Source organism: Propithecus coquereli, unplaced genomic scaffold, assembly GCF_000956105.1.
Source record: "Propithecus coquereli isolate 6110/MARCELLA unplaced genomic scaffold, Pcoq_1.0 Scaffold347, whole genome shotgun sequence".
In the NCBI taxonomy this organism is placed as follows: domain Eukaryota; kingdom Metazoa; phylum Chordata; class Mammalia; order Primates; family Indriidae; genus Propithecus; species Propithecus coquereli.
The window spans coordinates 696,744-714,399 of NW_012149141.1; the positions used below are offsets into that span (position 1 = coordinate 696,744).

A 17,656-nucleotide genomic window follows, 5' to 3' on the forward strand; every position below is an offset into this window, starting at 1 on the left:
GCTTTTAGTGTGAGGTAAACAATGTATCTGATATTAAGGCAAATGGTAAAATACACATATGGTATATTAACACAGACCTTCCATTGTAAAACATATACTGGAATTAGAAACTTATAAAAACTGCTGCAGTGCGTAAGAGCTATTTGCTTGAATGTCTTAGCTGTGCCTTTTTGGTAGCTAATATGTTAAATGTCATCTTATCTGAATTTTTTATGGTCTGTGATTTGTTTTATTAGATAGGATTAGATGTTCACCAAAATTTTTGTAAATGAACCAGGGCCTGATTTCAAATTCTATATATACACACGTTATTCAGTCACATTGACTGTTCCGTGAGGTCAGCAAAACACTGCCTACTGAGCGGGCTTGCCATGATGGAAAAGTATGAGAACACAGGACATTATTTTTATATTTTCACTCTAAGTAACATCAGATTTAGGCTGTATAGACATCTTATTCAAGAAAATGATTTAAGATTTTTCATACGGTGATTCTTGTTCATGCCTTTCCCTTTTCCCCCCCAATGAGATAACCATTTCCTTCACAGTGATGAGAGAACCATCCCTTCTTATGGAGAAATGGACTTCCTTCCCCAAGGGATCAGGATGAAGATGTCACTTCTTGGACACACTGGCCACAGCCTTCCTGGCTGCATCCTCCAGGTCGACAGCGGAAGTGATGGGCAGTCCGCTGTTGTTGAGTATGTTCTGAGCCTCTTGGACATTGGTTCCTAGAAGGGGGAATGACGAACAATCACTGAGTGCAACTGGAGGTAGCGCCCTGTGACATTTGTTTTTGTACAACCTGAAATCATGGGATGTCTTGGTCTCACCTGACACGAACACGATTTCATTATGACACAGTCTCAGCCTTTTATGATCCAGATCTGGTGAGACAGATATACCCAGAAGACAAATTTATTTTCTTTCTTCTTTTCACTTCAGTTATCTGCCATTATAAAGACACTGCCTGTATTTTCTCTGGCAGTTAAAAAAATGGAAATGAGCTTCCTTTAAGATTATGTTCAAAGAAAGATTAACAACCACCTGTTCGACTAGTTTGAAGAAGGAAAATCTTCTAAACTGGAGTTTTCCCTTCATGGAATAGTCTGAGTATAAAATGGAAAGAAAATGTCTTGTGGAAAAAACAAGCAAGAGAAAGACACATCAGGGTGGTGGAAGGTATGGAGCACAGATGCTCCTCGACTTACCATGGGCTGATGTCCCAATAAACCAACCGCAAGTTGAAAATATCCTAAGTCAAAAATCTATTTCATATACCTAACCTGCTGAACCTAATGAACATGGCAACTTAGCCTAGCCTTCCTTAAACATGACCAGAACACTTACATTAGCCTACAGTTGGGCAAAACCATCTAAGACAAAGCCAATTTTATAATGAAGTGTCAAACATCTCGTGTAATTTACTGATGTTCTGTATTAGAATTCACATCACCTTCACACCATTGTAGAGTAGAAAAATCATCAAGTCAAGCCATTGTAAGTTGGGGACTGTCTGTATTGGAGTAATACATGAGGACGCACGAGACTCATCTGCCTATAGCTTTTCATCAGGAAATGAATCAAATATAGGTGCTAATCAATGTCACTGATAGGAAAGATTATGGGATAAGATATTTCTCAAGCTGTGGTCCAACTAGAAAAGATGAAAGCGAGGATGTCCAAGAGGGAACTAAACATTTTTTTACTGATAGAAACTGAAATGATTACTGATAATCCACAGTTAAGAGGATTTAATGTGGTTTTGGCCCATACTAGAAAGTCACCCGTTTTAAAGACCTCCCGGACGGCAGGGGTCTGAGCTGTGACCTGATCTGAGAGCTGAAGTTCTGAGGCTGTGCTCACCTATGACCACAAATATGCTGCTTTGGAGACTCCTGCAGCATCCACCATGCCCATTTCTCTTCCTCCTCGCTCTGTATGATGGAAAGAGCTGGGCCTTGAAAATGAGCAATGCAGTCTCTGATGACATCTCTTGGTTGTTCCTGGTAGACTTAGGAGTATTTGCCAGCCAAGTCACCTCATCCAAAAGTGTGCTTCAGGGACTATTTAACGTGCAAACTGTTTCTCTGCTTTTTAAGAGTGAACAACCCTATAGGAGACATCTGATAGAGTTTAAGCATCTAATCAAATATCTTATCTTGCATTATTTCCTGTGTTTTTAACTAGTTAGCAAGACAGAGCCTATTTATAAACAAAGACTTTGAAATATAGGCCTTGGAGAACTTGCCTTACCACAGAGTACAAATAAAAAGAGGTGCTTGATCAGCATGGTTCATATCAAAAGGCAAAGGCTGGGTTGAATGGGAACAGTTGGATCAAAAAGAAGTTGCAGCATAGATTCTCCTGGGACCCTGGGTCCCCCAAAGCAGTGGTGAAGCGGACCCTTGGCACTGCGCCTCTGGCTTCAGGCTCACTTCCTGCTGCTTTGCACAGGAAGCTGATGAAAGGCCTCTCTGGAAAGTGACAATCTGAAAGGTAAGGAAGTTGCTACCTAAAATCCCCCTCTTGCATCCTGGCTCTGCCATATATTCCTTATGTAGTTTTGAATAAATCATTGGACTCCTTTGAGCCTCAACTTCTTTATGTCCATATATAATATTATCATCCTCATCACCTCCCCCAGAACTAATATCCATTAAGTGCCTATGTATGCCATGTAAGTAACTTACATGGAGCATATGAAATCTTTACAAAAACCAGATAAGTTGGTTCTACTATCCCTATTTACAGATTAGCAACTGAGGCACAGAGGACTTAAATAACTTTTCCAGGATCAGAGAGGTGATAAGCCACAGAGATGGGACTTGAACTATTCTCTGTAATTGCAAATCCTGCATGTTCTAAAGATACACTGGTCTGCTTCCCTATTTGTAAAATGAGGACAGTGCAGCTGATGGCACAGGCTGCGATGAGAAGCAGGTGAAAGAAGACGTATGAATGCATTTTGTAAATGGCAAAGCGTCTGTGGCACCCCAGGCCGGCCGTGCACCAGAGACTCCTGCTCCTCTTCTTCAGGGTAGTGCTACTGCTGGGAAACAGCTGCCCAGCCAGGAACTACGTTTCCCAGGCCTCTTGCATCTATGGAATGTGAACAGATGAGAAACAAGTGCCGTAAGAATCTCCAACGTGACCCCTTTACATTCTCCCTGTTTTCCCTGTCATCTGGAATGTTGCCCAGCGGGGCAGACCTGGAAGGCACCTTTTGAAAACGGCAATGTCTCCTTCAGCCTGGACACCTGAATAACTGTGTGGAGCAGAACATCCCACCCACTCACACTCTCAGATCTGATGTGAATGAGAAAGAACTTTTTATACTGTTAAGTCCTTGACGTTTCAGCATTTCTGTTGTTTCAGGACCCATAATTATAATACTTTGAATAAGACATGACTTTGTAAATACTATGGAAGGCAGCTTCCTTCTAAATGGCTCTCAAAAATCAATCAATCCCACCTGCTGGTGTTCAAATCCTTGTATAATCCTCCCCCAGTGAGTGTGGGCTGGACCCTGTGCCTTGCTTCCAATGAATAAGAACATGGTAAAAATGATGGAATGTCATTCTGACAAAAGCCTGTAGCTTCTGTCTTGCTCCTTCTGATTCTTCCTTTGTTTACTTGGACGAGGCAAACTGCCATGCTACGAGCTGCCCAATAGAGAAACCCACTTGGCAAGGAACTGAGGGCAGCCTCTGGCCAATAGCCAATGAGGAGCTGAGGCCATCAGTCTAGCAACCCATGAGGAGCGGCATCCTGCCGACAGCCACAGGTGTGAGCTTCGAAGTGAACTCTTCCCCAGTCCCAGCCTGAGATGTCTGCAGCGCTGGCTGACATCTTGACTGCAGCCTTGTGGGATCCTGAGAGAGAGGATCCCACACCCGGATTCCTGGCCACAGAAACTGTGAAATAATAAAGGGTCCTTTTGTTAAGCTGCTAAATTTTGGGGTAATTTGTTACACACTGTTAGATAACTAACACAGACATAAAGATTTATCATTTCGCTAATACAACCTTGGTGTGCATTTTGATTCATTTGGTAAGGTTTTAGCCAAGGTCCCAGAGGTTGAAAAGTAGGACAGGGGATCAGACAGTGGCAGGTGTTAGTTACCAGGCTAAGGAATTCAGGCATTAATCTGTAGGCCTGGCTTTCATGGAGTAACGACAGAGTGGGAAGCAAAAGCTCTGCCTAAAACAGAAGCAAATCAGTCTGTGGACCAGAAGGTAAATGAAAGGTAAGTGTGTAAATTTTTATCTCCCTCTACGGAGACGGGGATGAGTCTCTTTTCCCTCTTCCCTTTCTCTTTTGAGCACCTTCCAATCTCAACACACAGCTCCCAAGACCTCCAGACAGGTGTCAGAGTGGTGCCTTTGAGGTCTTCCTCTACCTCAGATCCTGCTCTTCCTGGGGTCCAGTTTTATCATGGTTCCTACCTACTCGAGAACTGTTTATTCCATTTCACCTGAATTTCCTTCCATGTGTTGGGATGAAATGAGCTCTTGATCTTTTTTTTTTATTCAGGTAACTTTTGCATTTCCTTGCAACCAAGTAGTCTAAATAATTCAGTTCCTTAATTAATATCCTCTTCGGCACCCAACTTAGTGCCAGTTTTCTCAAGGGGGTGGAAAAACTGATGTGGAAATTCATGAATGTCCAAATGTGCTGGGCCATCCATGCAGAGCTCTGTTGGGCCGACCTCCCTCTCTGCTGGGCTGACATCCATGCGTTCATGAGGCATCTGTTTAAATGACATTTCTTTGGGGATGCCTTCCATGTCACCACCTCCCAAGGTCCCAAAGCACTTGTAAAACGCGCTTTCAGAGTACTTGTGCTTCCAGTATCTTAACACAGATTATGCCCCATTGGGATGGCTTACTGATGCTTCCCTTGTCCCCACTAAACATGCGCGTCACTTTATCAGGCTTGCTCGCCTGACAAATATCCCCGTCACTTAGCAATGTACTTGCTGACAGGCTGAGTGACTATGGATGCGTTCCCACACAGAAAGTGTGCTTGGTGAGGAGAGGTGTAGGTGGGCACTTTTTGAGTTACCTTGGTGTTCTTACACCCACAAGGTGTTTTTATAGGGTTGAAACAGAAACTCCAGACTGCCCGTAGCACCATAAGGAGTGATTTTCCTGAACCCTCTCCGAGTCCTCCAAGGGCTCTGGTAGTGGCCCCTTTCTTTAGGAAGGGCCCTGGAACAGCAGGCTGTGTTCAATGCCCCTGAGTGAACCTGCAGCTCCGGGTGTCCCAGCCAGTGAGGCCCTGCTGGAGGCTGACACCAATGGGCAAGGCCGGGAGAAAAAAGGGGAGCGGGGCAGTACCCTAGAAAAACACGACCCTTCTCCCAGCTGATCCTTCGGCGCCGTGTCAAAATGCCTAATTACTTCATAATTCTAGGATCCACTAAAGTGAATTTTAATTATACTTGCGGTTACATTTTAATTACAGCCTTAATTATTAAGCATATACCAGGCATGCTCAGAACTAAGCAGTTTTTGAAGGGGATTCTCATATTCAAATAGAAAGCTCAGGCATAGGGCTGTGATGAGAAATGGGTCACATGTGGAGGCACTGTGACCAGATGGAAACCTGTCACACTGGGGGTGGGGGGAGGAGAGAGAGGGAGAGGAGAGAAAGAGAGAGAGGGAGAAAGACCAGAGACAAATGAAGAGAGTCATGGGAAATGACCCAGAAAGGAACAGACATATGAAAAGAGACAGATACGGACAGGGCAGAGAGAGTAAAGGAAAGTGACTTGCCAAGCAATTCCCTACACGCCAGCCCCTGGTCTGACTCTGGCTCCATCTCTTCTGTGCACTCTACCTGGCTTCCCCTGGACCCCGCCCTGGTTGTTCCTTACCACCTGCTGCTTCCTCCTTCCTGTTGAGGAGCAGCTGGAAGGGGAAGTGAGGACATGCAGAGATAGGGGCTTACAAAGGAAGCCGGCAACTAGCCAGGCGTAGTGGCGCATGCCTGTAGTCCCAGCTACTCAGGAGGCTGAGGCAGGAGGATCGCCTGAGACCAGGAGTTCAAGACCAGCCTGAATAACACAGCGAGATCCCGTTTCACACATATACACACACAAAAGGCAAACAGCAGCCACCAAACCCAGGTCATTAAAAAAGAAAAGGGAAATAGAGGGAGCCTTGGGAATGATTGCTAGTTTGTCTGCTCCTTTTCTTAATGATATTATTTGAGTATTTAAGGTTAGTTTCTTCTTGATTCACCAAGTGTCTGACATCTATTCCCCATCCCTCTCCCTGCCTTTACTTCTAAATAGAAACCATCACAGCTGCTTTAAACTCTGACACGAATTAAGTGTTCTAAAGAGAGTGTTTATGCCTGTGCACAGAATTAACAAAGGAAATTGATCTCTTTCCCATATTTAAATGGTGCTACTGACATGTTCTAATATTTATTAAATGCTGCATTGCTTTTTAATGAGGCTGCAGGACAACACTTTTAATAACCACCTGTACAGATAACTGATCAACTCACGCTGGTGGAACTTCAGGCACTTCTTAATATCTGCTTGTTGAGAGCCACTCAGCTAAATGGTTATGTACCCACTACAGGCCTTAAAAATGGCAAAACAAAGAGAATTAAAGGGGAACGAGTTTAAAATGAAATCTTGCTCTACTGCTAGAGGATATTACACATAAAAAAAAATAATTATTAAAATCTTAAAAATTCTTGACCTCTTGGGCACGTGTTACCAGTGACATCCTGCCACTGGGTGGGGTAAGAGAGCTGTAAACAGAGATGCAAGGTTAACTCATCAAAATTTGTTCTTTGCTTTCATTACCCATGAGAGAAGACAGAGGTAACGGCCACACACGACAGAGTTTTGTTCAAAAGGGGAAGCCCCTCCCCCCACTCAGGCCAGCCTTTTATCCCAGGGCTGTAGAGAAAACCATTTTCTAGTCTGGAAGTGTGTAGAAACTGCCTTTTTAACACACCGACTGCCACATCATAAAAAAAAATTTTTTTTTTCCCTTGGGCCATGGCGTTTTATTACGAAAATAGAATAAAAACTTCAAAAACAAAATAATCCTTTATAATTTAACAAAAAATTTGTTATTTTTTTATTGTTTTCTATGCATAAGTTATATGCAACTTGAGAAAGTTCACGTGGCTCAAGGTAAAGAGACGCGTGAGTTACATATGCTTCACGAGGCCCCAGGCTCAAAACCAGCGTGAGTTAAATATAACTCACCCAGCAGTTAATGTGTTAATATTATTATTTCAATAGAAATGCAGGTTTTTTAATAAAGAACATAATAGCACTTATTGAGTGCATATTAGGTACAACAAATGTTTGTTAGATACATGATTTTAGGGGTTCACAAGTATTATGAAACTTATTCCTCAGAGCAACCCTAAAGTCAAAATCGTTTTTAATCCCTATTTTATAGATGAGGCAACTGAGGGACTGGAGGCTTAAGACCTGGCCCAGCATTCCCCAGCAAGTCAGAGGCTGAGCCGGGGTTAGAACCCAGGATCCTCTGACTGCAAAGCCACATAACCATGCCGCCCGGCTTTTAAGTGCTAGAAAGAATCCTAGGCATCCTAGAGGATAAGCGTCTTGATTTTGCTAGAGGAAACTCTGGCCCAGAGATGTTAGATCATTTGCTTGGGTCAAATGATCAGTTAACTCTGCAGGTCTCATTCTCAGTCTAGTGTCCTAGGTCAGGGCAGGCAAACCGTGGCTTTTGGGCCAAATCTAGTCCGCTGCCTCTTTATGTACCACCTGGGAGTTAAGAAGAGTGTTTACATTTCTAAATAGCTGGAAAAAAAAATCAGAAGGCTATTTTGTGATACATGAAAATTACATGAAATTTAAATTCCAGCATCCATAAATAAAGTTTTTGTGGAACACAGCCACAATGACTAGCTTATAGATCGTCGATGGCGGCTTGTGCTTTGCTGAGATGCAGACAGCGTGGCCTAGAAAGTCTAAAATATTTCAACCCCTGCTCTAAGTAAGGGAGGCTCTCTCATCCCCCAGGAGAGGGGAGATCAGCAGAAATAAGCCAAATCCTATAAAGCAGCAGATTCCTCCTAAAATGTTCTCTGTCCCTGTGCTCTTGCTCCTCCTTCCTTATTCTCCTTTCAAGTAACAATCAGAGAAAGCCCATTTTCCTGGTGACGTGTAAAATTAGATAATTTATCACGTCTTCTCTGTCTTGTTACTGTATGTTAGAAATGGAATAATTTGTTGAGAATCAGAGGCCAAACTCCTGCTGTGTCAGCAGCCCTCGTTGCATGTGGTGATGTGAACCAAATACTAGCACCTGGCCTGGCAGTCAGCAGAGTCCGCCCGCATGGTCTCCATCGAGTTACCGACAGGAGTTCAGGTGATAATAAGGAGAGCTGGCATTTATTGAGCCGGGGACTGTTCCAAGATTTAAAAACTCATCTGTTCCTTACAACAGTCCTATGATGTTGTCATATATTTTTATTCCCATTTTACAAATGAGGAAGCTGAGATTTTCAACCTGGTTCTCTTCTCAAGAAGGTGAAAAACCTGGGAAAGGTGTTGCAGTTTTGAGGCTTTAGATTTCTCCTCGGATGAGTACCTTATTTAAATGCCTTGGATCTCTCATCTTTTATAAAAATTAAAGATGACATAAGATATCCTGTGTGCCTGTATCATATCCACACCTAATTTCCTCAATGATTTCTTCTCCCAGGGTACGAAGAAATCAACAACCGGGGTGTGAATGTGATAGTTATTCGGACAATCACAGTAGGAGACCCCAGCTTCAGGGCAGGAAGCCAGTGGCTAGGTTCTTCTCTGTGGTGTTTCAGAGACTGGTGTGCATGTGCTTTGATCATGCAAGCAAGGTTTAGGATCAAGTCTAACATGTATTTATTGAGGGCTTAAGCTAGGTGCTTATGCTTTTGCTCTCAACTATGTTGACTCTCAAAAAAAAAAACAACATATATGTTTTAATGTAAACCAAAGTTAATGGAGCCTTAATATTAAACCATAATGGAATAAACTCCCTGGCAAGCAAGAACATCTTACAATTCTGTACTCACTACCATCACCTGCTACGGATAAAACAGTTCTTTTAAAGGAGCAATGTTTTATACACTTAAACATCTGCACATAGACTTTCCTTTCATGCCTTCCTTGAATCTTCCTCCTTTCTCTCAATCCACGTATATTCTAATTTATGGGTGATTTAAAGAATCTTCAAAGGTAATTTTGACAGTATGAACCTTTTGTTTGAAATGCTGATTCTGGAACACCACTGCTGCCTAAGAAGTAACATCACTGCATCACTGCACGGGATTCTGTGCTTCTCTGGGGAAACGGCTGAGTAGATCCCATTGCTAATATTTTCCTTGAGAGGAAGTTAGAATCTAGGAGCTTAATGTTGCCTGCCAAATGATTACTCTCCTGAGACATCACCGAACTGAGGACAGACGGAAATTTAGATACAGATAATGTGAAGATTTTCTAGAACCCTAGGTCTTGCTGCTGGCCTCTTCTCCACGCCAGGGATCTGCAAACTATGGCCCGTGGGCCAAATCTGTTCCATTGCCTGTTTTTGTTAAAAAAAAAAGATTTATTGTGGCATAGCCATGTCCATTCCTTTCCCTCGTGTCTACGGATGCTTCAGCACCACAGTGGCAGAGCTGAGCGTTCACTACAGGGAATATGTGGCCCACAGAGCCTAAAATCTTGCCTTTTACAGAAAAAGTCTGCAGACCTTTGCTCTATACAAGCCAGGTGGAAGATAAGAGCCTGCCTCCTCAGGTCCTTCCAGTTTGCAGCCCCCACTTCCTAGTCCTGATGCAGCAGGCAGCTGTATTTCTAGGGGAGAGAATTCCACCTCTGGTCTCTTTCAATCAACAATGGCAAATCTTTGGCTCAGATGCCTCCCTCTGCTTTCCCACATGGTCTCCTTTCCCACACGGTGGTGGACAGTGATCATAGAACTCTTCTCCACTGGGCTGGGACACAGCCTTGGGATCTTTCTTGGCACAGAATTTCAGGCAGCCACTATCAATAAATAGATGGTGGCATGAGATGAAAGCTACTTGTGTTTCCTGTTCTAAAACATTCTCATGGAGTCTTTCCACTTAGGTAGCTCTGCCACTGGTCAGCCTTAAGGTAGTGCTCTCTGGAAGAGTCTTATTAGCAGGACACACCTGTCCACTGTAAAATAGTACAGACCCACTCTACCTGTATGTCTCCTCCCTGATAGTAATGTTCTCTCTCTCTCTCTCTCTCTCGGCTGATCAAATACAAATTTCAAATGTTACATGAGGAAACTGAAGCAGGAAGAAATGAACTGACTGGTCATTCAGAAAATACCCAGAGAGCAGACAGTGGTATTCGTTGTTGGAAGGCAGGACTCAGAAAATGCCAGTCCTAGTACCAGCCATGGTTTAAAACCTCTCCTTATTAAAATGCCACACCCACAGCTGCTGCTCAGGGAAAGAAGTTCAGGCTCTTGTTCTTGAAGGAATGACCACTGCCCAGAGACCGGGGCAGGCACCTGACCAAAGACAGCCCACTCCTAGGGCAGACTATGACCTATGCTGTGCACTGGGGACGTCTCCTTCCACACAGAGGGACGGTCATTAGCATAACACTTCTTCACTGGCTCTGCAGGGTGGGATGGGGTGGAAGGAACGGATGGAGTATTTGAATGGAGAACGTCGGCATGGATAGCCCAGCCCCTTCCTCTGCCCTTCCTTTTAGGGATATAATGCTCAGAGTAAGCCCAGGTCATCTTCTCCTCCTTGGGGTTCCGCCCTCGGGGGTGGGAGGCTCACCCAGGTCTGGTGGTGCCTGTGACTGGGTGTGTGAATCTGCCTAACTCTGGGGTTCAGGGTAAGGAAGCTCACAGTTGGCACACAGTAAAATGTGTCCTCCGACTTCTTTCTTTATCAGTAATGAAGGTGATACTTTGGTCTCAGTTTTTTATATTTCTCACCAGGACCAGAACCCAGATGGGGAAGAATCTGTTGAGCACCCTCACAGACCACATGGCCTGGTTGGATGGGCTATGGACCACAGGAGCGAGGGCTATTAGGTAAGCTGACCGGACGGCCACCTACAGGAACAAAGAGGGACCAGACTGGCCTTTGTGAGAGGCCAGAAGGCAAAGGCACCAAGAAAGAACATGAAGGAGTGAGAAAGTCCTCTAGCACTAGAGGGTGAGCTAGAGCAAAGAGTCAGGAGGCTTTCTAGGTTCAATTCTGTTACAGCCTTAAAATAAACCTCCTTTTTATCCAGGTGGTTGGAGAGTTTTGGTTCATTATACTTCCCCCACTCCCACCTCCCAAAAAAACTCAACACATAAAAACACAAAAAACTCTGAATAATGCAGAGATCATCTCCTTCAAGAAGCCCTAGTCCTGTAATCACAATGATAACTCTCCCAAGGGGTGTTACAAGGTTTGTTCTTGGGTAGGGTGGTAGACGTCCCACATGGAGTAAATTTCAATTCCATTACCTAGGGGAGAAATGAAAACTCCAAGTGCCAGACAGAGTAGATTATTTTGCCTGGAAATTTAAATATGAGATCTAAAAAAGCTTAAAGTAGCCTAACTAATACTGTAGAGGTCAGGTCCTATGAGCCTTGGTCTCGCATTTTCAGTGTGGCCAAGTATTAGGAAGTGCTTGTTGGACAACAGACAGGATATGAGACTGGATGACTTATTTGGCTTGAGTTGGTGATGATGATGAATGCCAAGAGGAAAGAGGGGAGAAAGGGGAGAGGATGCTAGCGATTGAAGGCAGGAGAGGCGACACATGTCACCATGAAGTGAAATCAGGCCAGTAAAGACATGCCCACGGGGGACAGTGAAGGAAGGAGGGGATGGAAAGAAGTGAGTGGCACGACTGAGGCAGAGAGCAAGGTGATGAACACAGCATGCAGCAAATGGGGACCCAGAAGAGAAAAAACAACGAGAACCAGACATACGGAGGAAAACAGGCGTGTGCTGATGGAGAACATCGGACCCTTCATCAGGAGCCTCATTTCCAATGGCAGCAGCAACACAACCGAAAAGTGGAGAGAAGGGAAGGACACTTAGATGAGCAGCAGTGCAGGTGGGGAACAGGCCATCTCGCTTCACAAGGAGGCAGGGCTTGAGAAAGGAAGAGGAGATGAAAACTCAACTCCATACAGAGAACACATTGGAAACAAGCACCCGAGAGAAAGCTTAAATCTGGAAAAGCGCAAAGAGGCCAGGGAGCGTAGTCAGACACAGAGTCGGACCCTGGCATCTGCATTTGCTTTGCCCATGCCACCAATCGGCCAGAGGACCCTATTTGCCATTTATTCTGGGTGTCAGCAGCAAACCTAGGTCTCATCACTCTGAATGAAAACTTTTTCAAAGCTAGTCAGCCACAGTCAATCTACTGAGGCTGCCTTTTTGTTGGAGAAAAAGGCATCTCATCTCGGTCTCATGCCCTAGCATAACTGAAGACTTGCACAATAGATGGCCGCCAAGCGTAGGGACACAGCTGAAAGCTGTGTGGCTGCTTCTAAACGCTTTAATATTCGTAGCTTTCTTTTCCCCCTTGAGCGGACCAAAGAATCACGTAGCAATGTTACTACGTCTGTGCTAAGTAGGAAACTTGACTTGTGTTCCTCTAGTTGGGGCTCCAATTTTGTCAGCTTTCCAGGAGCGAGGACAAGGAAGTGTCCATCAAGAGGAGGTGCTGGTGCCTTGTCAACAAAGTAAAAGACACGGACTATGTTTACATTACCAACAACTTTAGAGAGTGTTTAGGGAACATTAGAGAGATCAGTAAGGAAGAGAACAAAACAGACAGGACTCATGTTTTTAAAGCTATTTGGCAAAAGAGAAAAAAAGGTTTATGTTGTAGAAACAAACCTTTTGGTATTGGGTAGAAAAATCAAACAGAGAAGATTTGCCTAAGAGAAATGGGATCCAAACTACAAATTATCTAGGTTTATTATTATTTCTTTTTTATGAGCTCAACCTGGAACCATAAAGAACACCTAAGAGAAAAAGCAAACTCCTCTTCAGGCATATTGGAGACACAGAAGTCTGCTGCAGATGTAAATGGGACAGAAATAAGGAAAAATGAATTCTAAAAAAAAAAAAATTCTCTTAAGATACTGGTGGATTCTGATATAGAACTGTAAAACCACCTGCAAGAAATTCGAAACTTTGGATGAAACTCTATGTATGCTGAATATACGAAGCTGTCAATAAATGTACATTTCTCCACAGTATTATGGGTTGGGCTGAATTAACCATCTAGGTAATTTTTGTGCCAAGTTTTGTATATATTCCAGAAAGGAGGAAAAAAAAAAAAACAAAGCCCATTCCTGACAATTTGTTCTTTATTCATGCCAGAAACAATTGTCTACAAAGGCTAAATTTCCCCCAAATATGTGGCTGTTCAATTCACCCAAGAGTCTTTTAAATAAAAATAATCCTTCTTCTCAGCTGGTGAGTTCTATTCTGATAAGGCAAGTAAATACATGTAATTATAAAGTTACCATTTTCAAAGAGGAGAATAATCCTTTCCTTATCCACTGGTAAAACAACTTGTAATTATTATACAGCTGAGAACAAAGATTTGTCCACAAAATCCCACTAAATCAAGCCTGATTTGATTGATTAAAACTTTTCTCATCAGGACATTTCTAATACATTCCATGTGGGCAACAAGAGTCTTTTAAAATGTGGGCTGCAAATTAGTGAGATGTACGGCAAGGATCTCAGAGCTTCCAATGGTCACAAACAAGAGGGGCCACGCAGATACTAGTAACAAAACATGCCATCGGGCTTTTGAAATGTCTGTCATCTTGGTCATTAAAAAGCTTGCAGTTGTCCCGACTGTTATAAACATGTGGCAGAGTGCCTGAAACTTAGAAAGTGCTTAATAAATATTAGCAATAATAGGTATTTACTATTGTAATTCAGACTCTGGTAAAATTTTTCTACCATATCTCATTTTTAGTGTCACTTGGTTTTGTGCTGGGATGATGGAAAATCCTTTCTCATCTTACTCTCCCTAGCTAGACAATGGTGTGTGTTCTGGGAATGTCAACCAATTTTAATACTAATATGAATAAAGATCACTGAGAAGTTCACCAGCTAAAACAAGGAGCATACTGCTATGTCAGGTCAAATAGAAACTGCCACTAAAATTGTCCAAAACGTTCTTGCCCCTTGGTCTTTCTTTGTCATCACAGACAATGACGACAATGAAGACTTGCTCTGTTTAGAAAAAACAGAAGGAACCAAGTCATACTGTAAGGTTGTGTAAACTATCACTAAATGTAGAAAAATGTAAGGGAGGGGAAGAATTTATGTTTTGACACAGAGAAAAGCAAATTAAAAATTTAGATGGAATATAAAAGCAATTTCCCAAAAGTCCCTGTAGTTGGTAACTTTTTCTCCATTGGAAGCACTGAGAACCAACCAAAACCAAAATATCTGATACACTGCAGCTTCATCTCAAACTTGGGATGGCTATAGTCTAATGTCATCCTTGCCCATGCTCTCTAATGAGTTCCGACTCTGACTTTCCTAAGCCCATCAACCATGCCATTGTTTTCTAGGTCCATAGATTTAAATCCCTTAGCTCCCCTGTTCTCTCATCTCCTTTTCTCTCTGCTCTTGCCTCCACCCCACTGTACCTCTATACGGCAATTCTGCCTGGGATTTCGATTCTACCTTATGTCGTCGACGCTGGCTACTAACTTTATATTCCCACTCTGTTCTTTCAGCCATAACCTATTGTCAGAAGGCCACTATTCTCTCCAGGACAGCCTTCTGATCTACCCAGGTCCTGGTTTCAGATTTTACCTGTGTTACGATCCCAGTACCAACTCTTAGGAATGGAAGATGACTTACTTGATAACCGACTTCCGATCCTCTACTCCCTCTTCCTCCCTTTCCAATGATTCAAATCTTACATATCCTTCTAGGCTCAATTTGGAAATTCTCCTTTTATACTACTGCTTTGCTAACTCACATCTCTAAATCTACTATAATAGTCAATACTGAATAAGCTTAAAAAATGGGGTATGCCAATGAAAGTAAGCAGTGCTACGACAGTCACTGAGCTTACGGGACACATACTTTTAGGAGTCTGCGTTTCCTTAGTGTAAAGAGGACAGGCATAGTTTGCACTTATTTCCCTTCATGGGGCCCTTATGGATAATACCTTCTCCAAATTTCTGCCTTTTGTTACCTATGATCGATGCCAAGAGTACATTTAGAACAGAATGCTTCATCTTCCCCTTGCTTATCATGCAGGGCCAATACAATCTTGGGATAGGTCTTGTCTTGGTGTGGGGCTAATATCCCAGAAATCACACATATGGATATTAGTGAGTATCCTTGGTACTATCATGCTGAGTGTGAGAGCCTGTATCTCAGGACATTTATCACACACGATGCCAATTCCCACGAGAGGAAGAAAAGAACACCAGCTAGGACTCCAGAAATGTCAAAAGCTCTCCTACTTTTTCTCTCTTGATAAAGATCCCAGGTGCTTATTACAGGACTGGGGCCGTAATGGTGAAAGGAGGATAGTGGCAAAGAAGGGCCACTATGGAGATTTTTAGCCTACATAAATTTGGGGGACAATGTCCTCTTTGAGCTTGTCTTGAGCCATCACAATCAATTCCCCACGATACAGCAGATGTCATGAGGTCATCAGTGTTTCCAAAGATTCAGCAAACCAGGCTGGTGCCTGTCTGGGATCCCCGGTTGGCTATTGCTATGAAGACAGAAGCAGGTCCTATTATGGCAAACACTTGTTACCATTTTATAGATATTGTCTTTATTGTTAATTTTTTCTTTTATTTTCCTAATTATCTGGGATATTTTTTACATTTCTGCTTATCCTCCTTAATGTCTAAAGCTCAAGGACCTCCACATAGTATTTATTACTACATTAATTAACTAATTAAAATACCACAGGCACATACCTTGGAAGTACATTTACTTAAGAGATGCAAATCTGATCATCTAACAAACTTAGGACTTTCAAAGCTTCCTCCTAGTATCTCAGACACGCCTCTGATACAATCAGCAGAGATTATAAAGGGGATAATCTTGGATGCAGTATTTTATATAATATATTTCAATGTGTATCATCTGAGCATTATAGGGATCATTTAATTCTTCTGGAATACAAAGCATAGTGTGAAAATAAAAGAAGAGCTTCTTTTATTTTGAAAAAAATTGTAAGTGGGATAACTGGGGTAACTATCTTTTCTATGTACAAAGGTACCAATAACTAATCATTATCGGTCTCTGCACAGGGAAGATCACTCATTCTCTCGAATGAGTCCACTATAGCATGCTCTCATTTCTAGTTACTTCTGAGTGACAGACAATAGTACAATTTGCTGATAGAGACCTGCCCCCACTTTAAGAACAGGAGAAGATTTGACTTTTATTATACAATCTGGGGGTCTCTGGACACTTTGACCCTATAAACAAGCTGATACCAACATTTTAATCAGAAACATACCAATCCTGATGCACTCATTAACTCTTTGATCAATTTTTTCATTATAGCTTTGCCAATTATAATATTTTGCTTTTATTATTTTTATTGGGATCAGTTATGTTGTATTTACACTTCTAAGAAGATTTAATTCATTGATATGTTTTAACGTCCATATTAAGCTTTGCCAACTGGAGCATCTGCTATTTTCATTTTTCCTTTGTGACCATTATTTCTACCTAATCCGTGTTGTGTAGATCTAAGCTTGTAAGGCAGACTGTCTCAAGGAAGGAGAGAGAAAGAGAGGGGCAGAGAATGAGAGAAGAAAAAGATATAAAGAAAGAAGCAGACATAGAGAAAAACGGGCTGCAGCTGTTCTCCAGTCTTGACTCTGAAGGACGGGGACACAAAGCAGGGTCAAAATATCCTTGGACTTTATCTTGAGGCGAAGCAGGTTTCCAGGGAAGTACAGCTCCAGCCTAGAGCTTGGGGAAACTGAGCTGTCCCAAAAATGATACTGTAGACACTGACTCCAGGGGGCTGCTTGATTATTGTAATCTGAACTTGTAAATGAAGTGGGCAGGACTTCTGGATAGTTCTCACATTACAGTGTCTGTTTTTGCTTCTCTACTACGGTGGTTCTCAAAGTGTGGCCTGCAGAACTGGTGGGGGGAGGGAGGGAGGTGCTTACGGTAAAAACTATTTTCATAGTAACGGCGGTGGTAATAATAACTGTAATAGTAATACTGTGTTGGCATCTGCACTGACGGGGCAGAAGTAATGGTGGGCAAAACTGCTGGCATGTTAGCATGGAATCAAGGCCGTGGCACTAAACTGTACCAGTAATCACTGTATTTTTTACCAGCATACACTTGCAGTAAAAAATTGCCACGTTCAAATAACAATGTCCTTGAATGGTAAAAATATATATATATATATATATATGTATATAATCATCTACATGATAATAATGCAATGAAATATAGCACAACACAAAGTGATTGTTAAAAAGAAGGATTAGGAGGGGTGAGAAAAAATACTGAGAGTTAGAGATTAGGAAGGCTGACTTTGGCCTAGGTGTTTAAAAGTGAGAAGATCTTTTTGAATGTGAGAAGTAATGATAAAGCAGGTAGAAATAATGAAGTAGATACATTCAGAGTATTA

General features: G+C 42.5%; 1 protein-coding gene across 1 annotated transcript in view; it reads right to left on the minus strand.

The window, feature by feature from the left end:
- Positions 1 to 231: 231 nt before the first annotated feature.
- The window catches only part of SUCLG2 (succinate-CoA ligase, GDP-forming, beta subunit), a 280,046-nt gene continuing 262,621 nt past the window's right edge, over positions 232 to 17,656 (minus strand). The window contains exon 12 of the mRNA XM_012651079.1: positions 232 to 730. Within this exon, the coding sequence (XP_012506533.1) occupies positions 615 to 730 (116 nt within the window). The 3' untranslated portion in view covers positions 232 to 614. The remainder of the gene's footprint in view (positions 731 to 17,656) is intronic.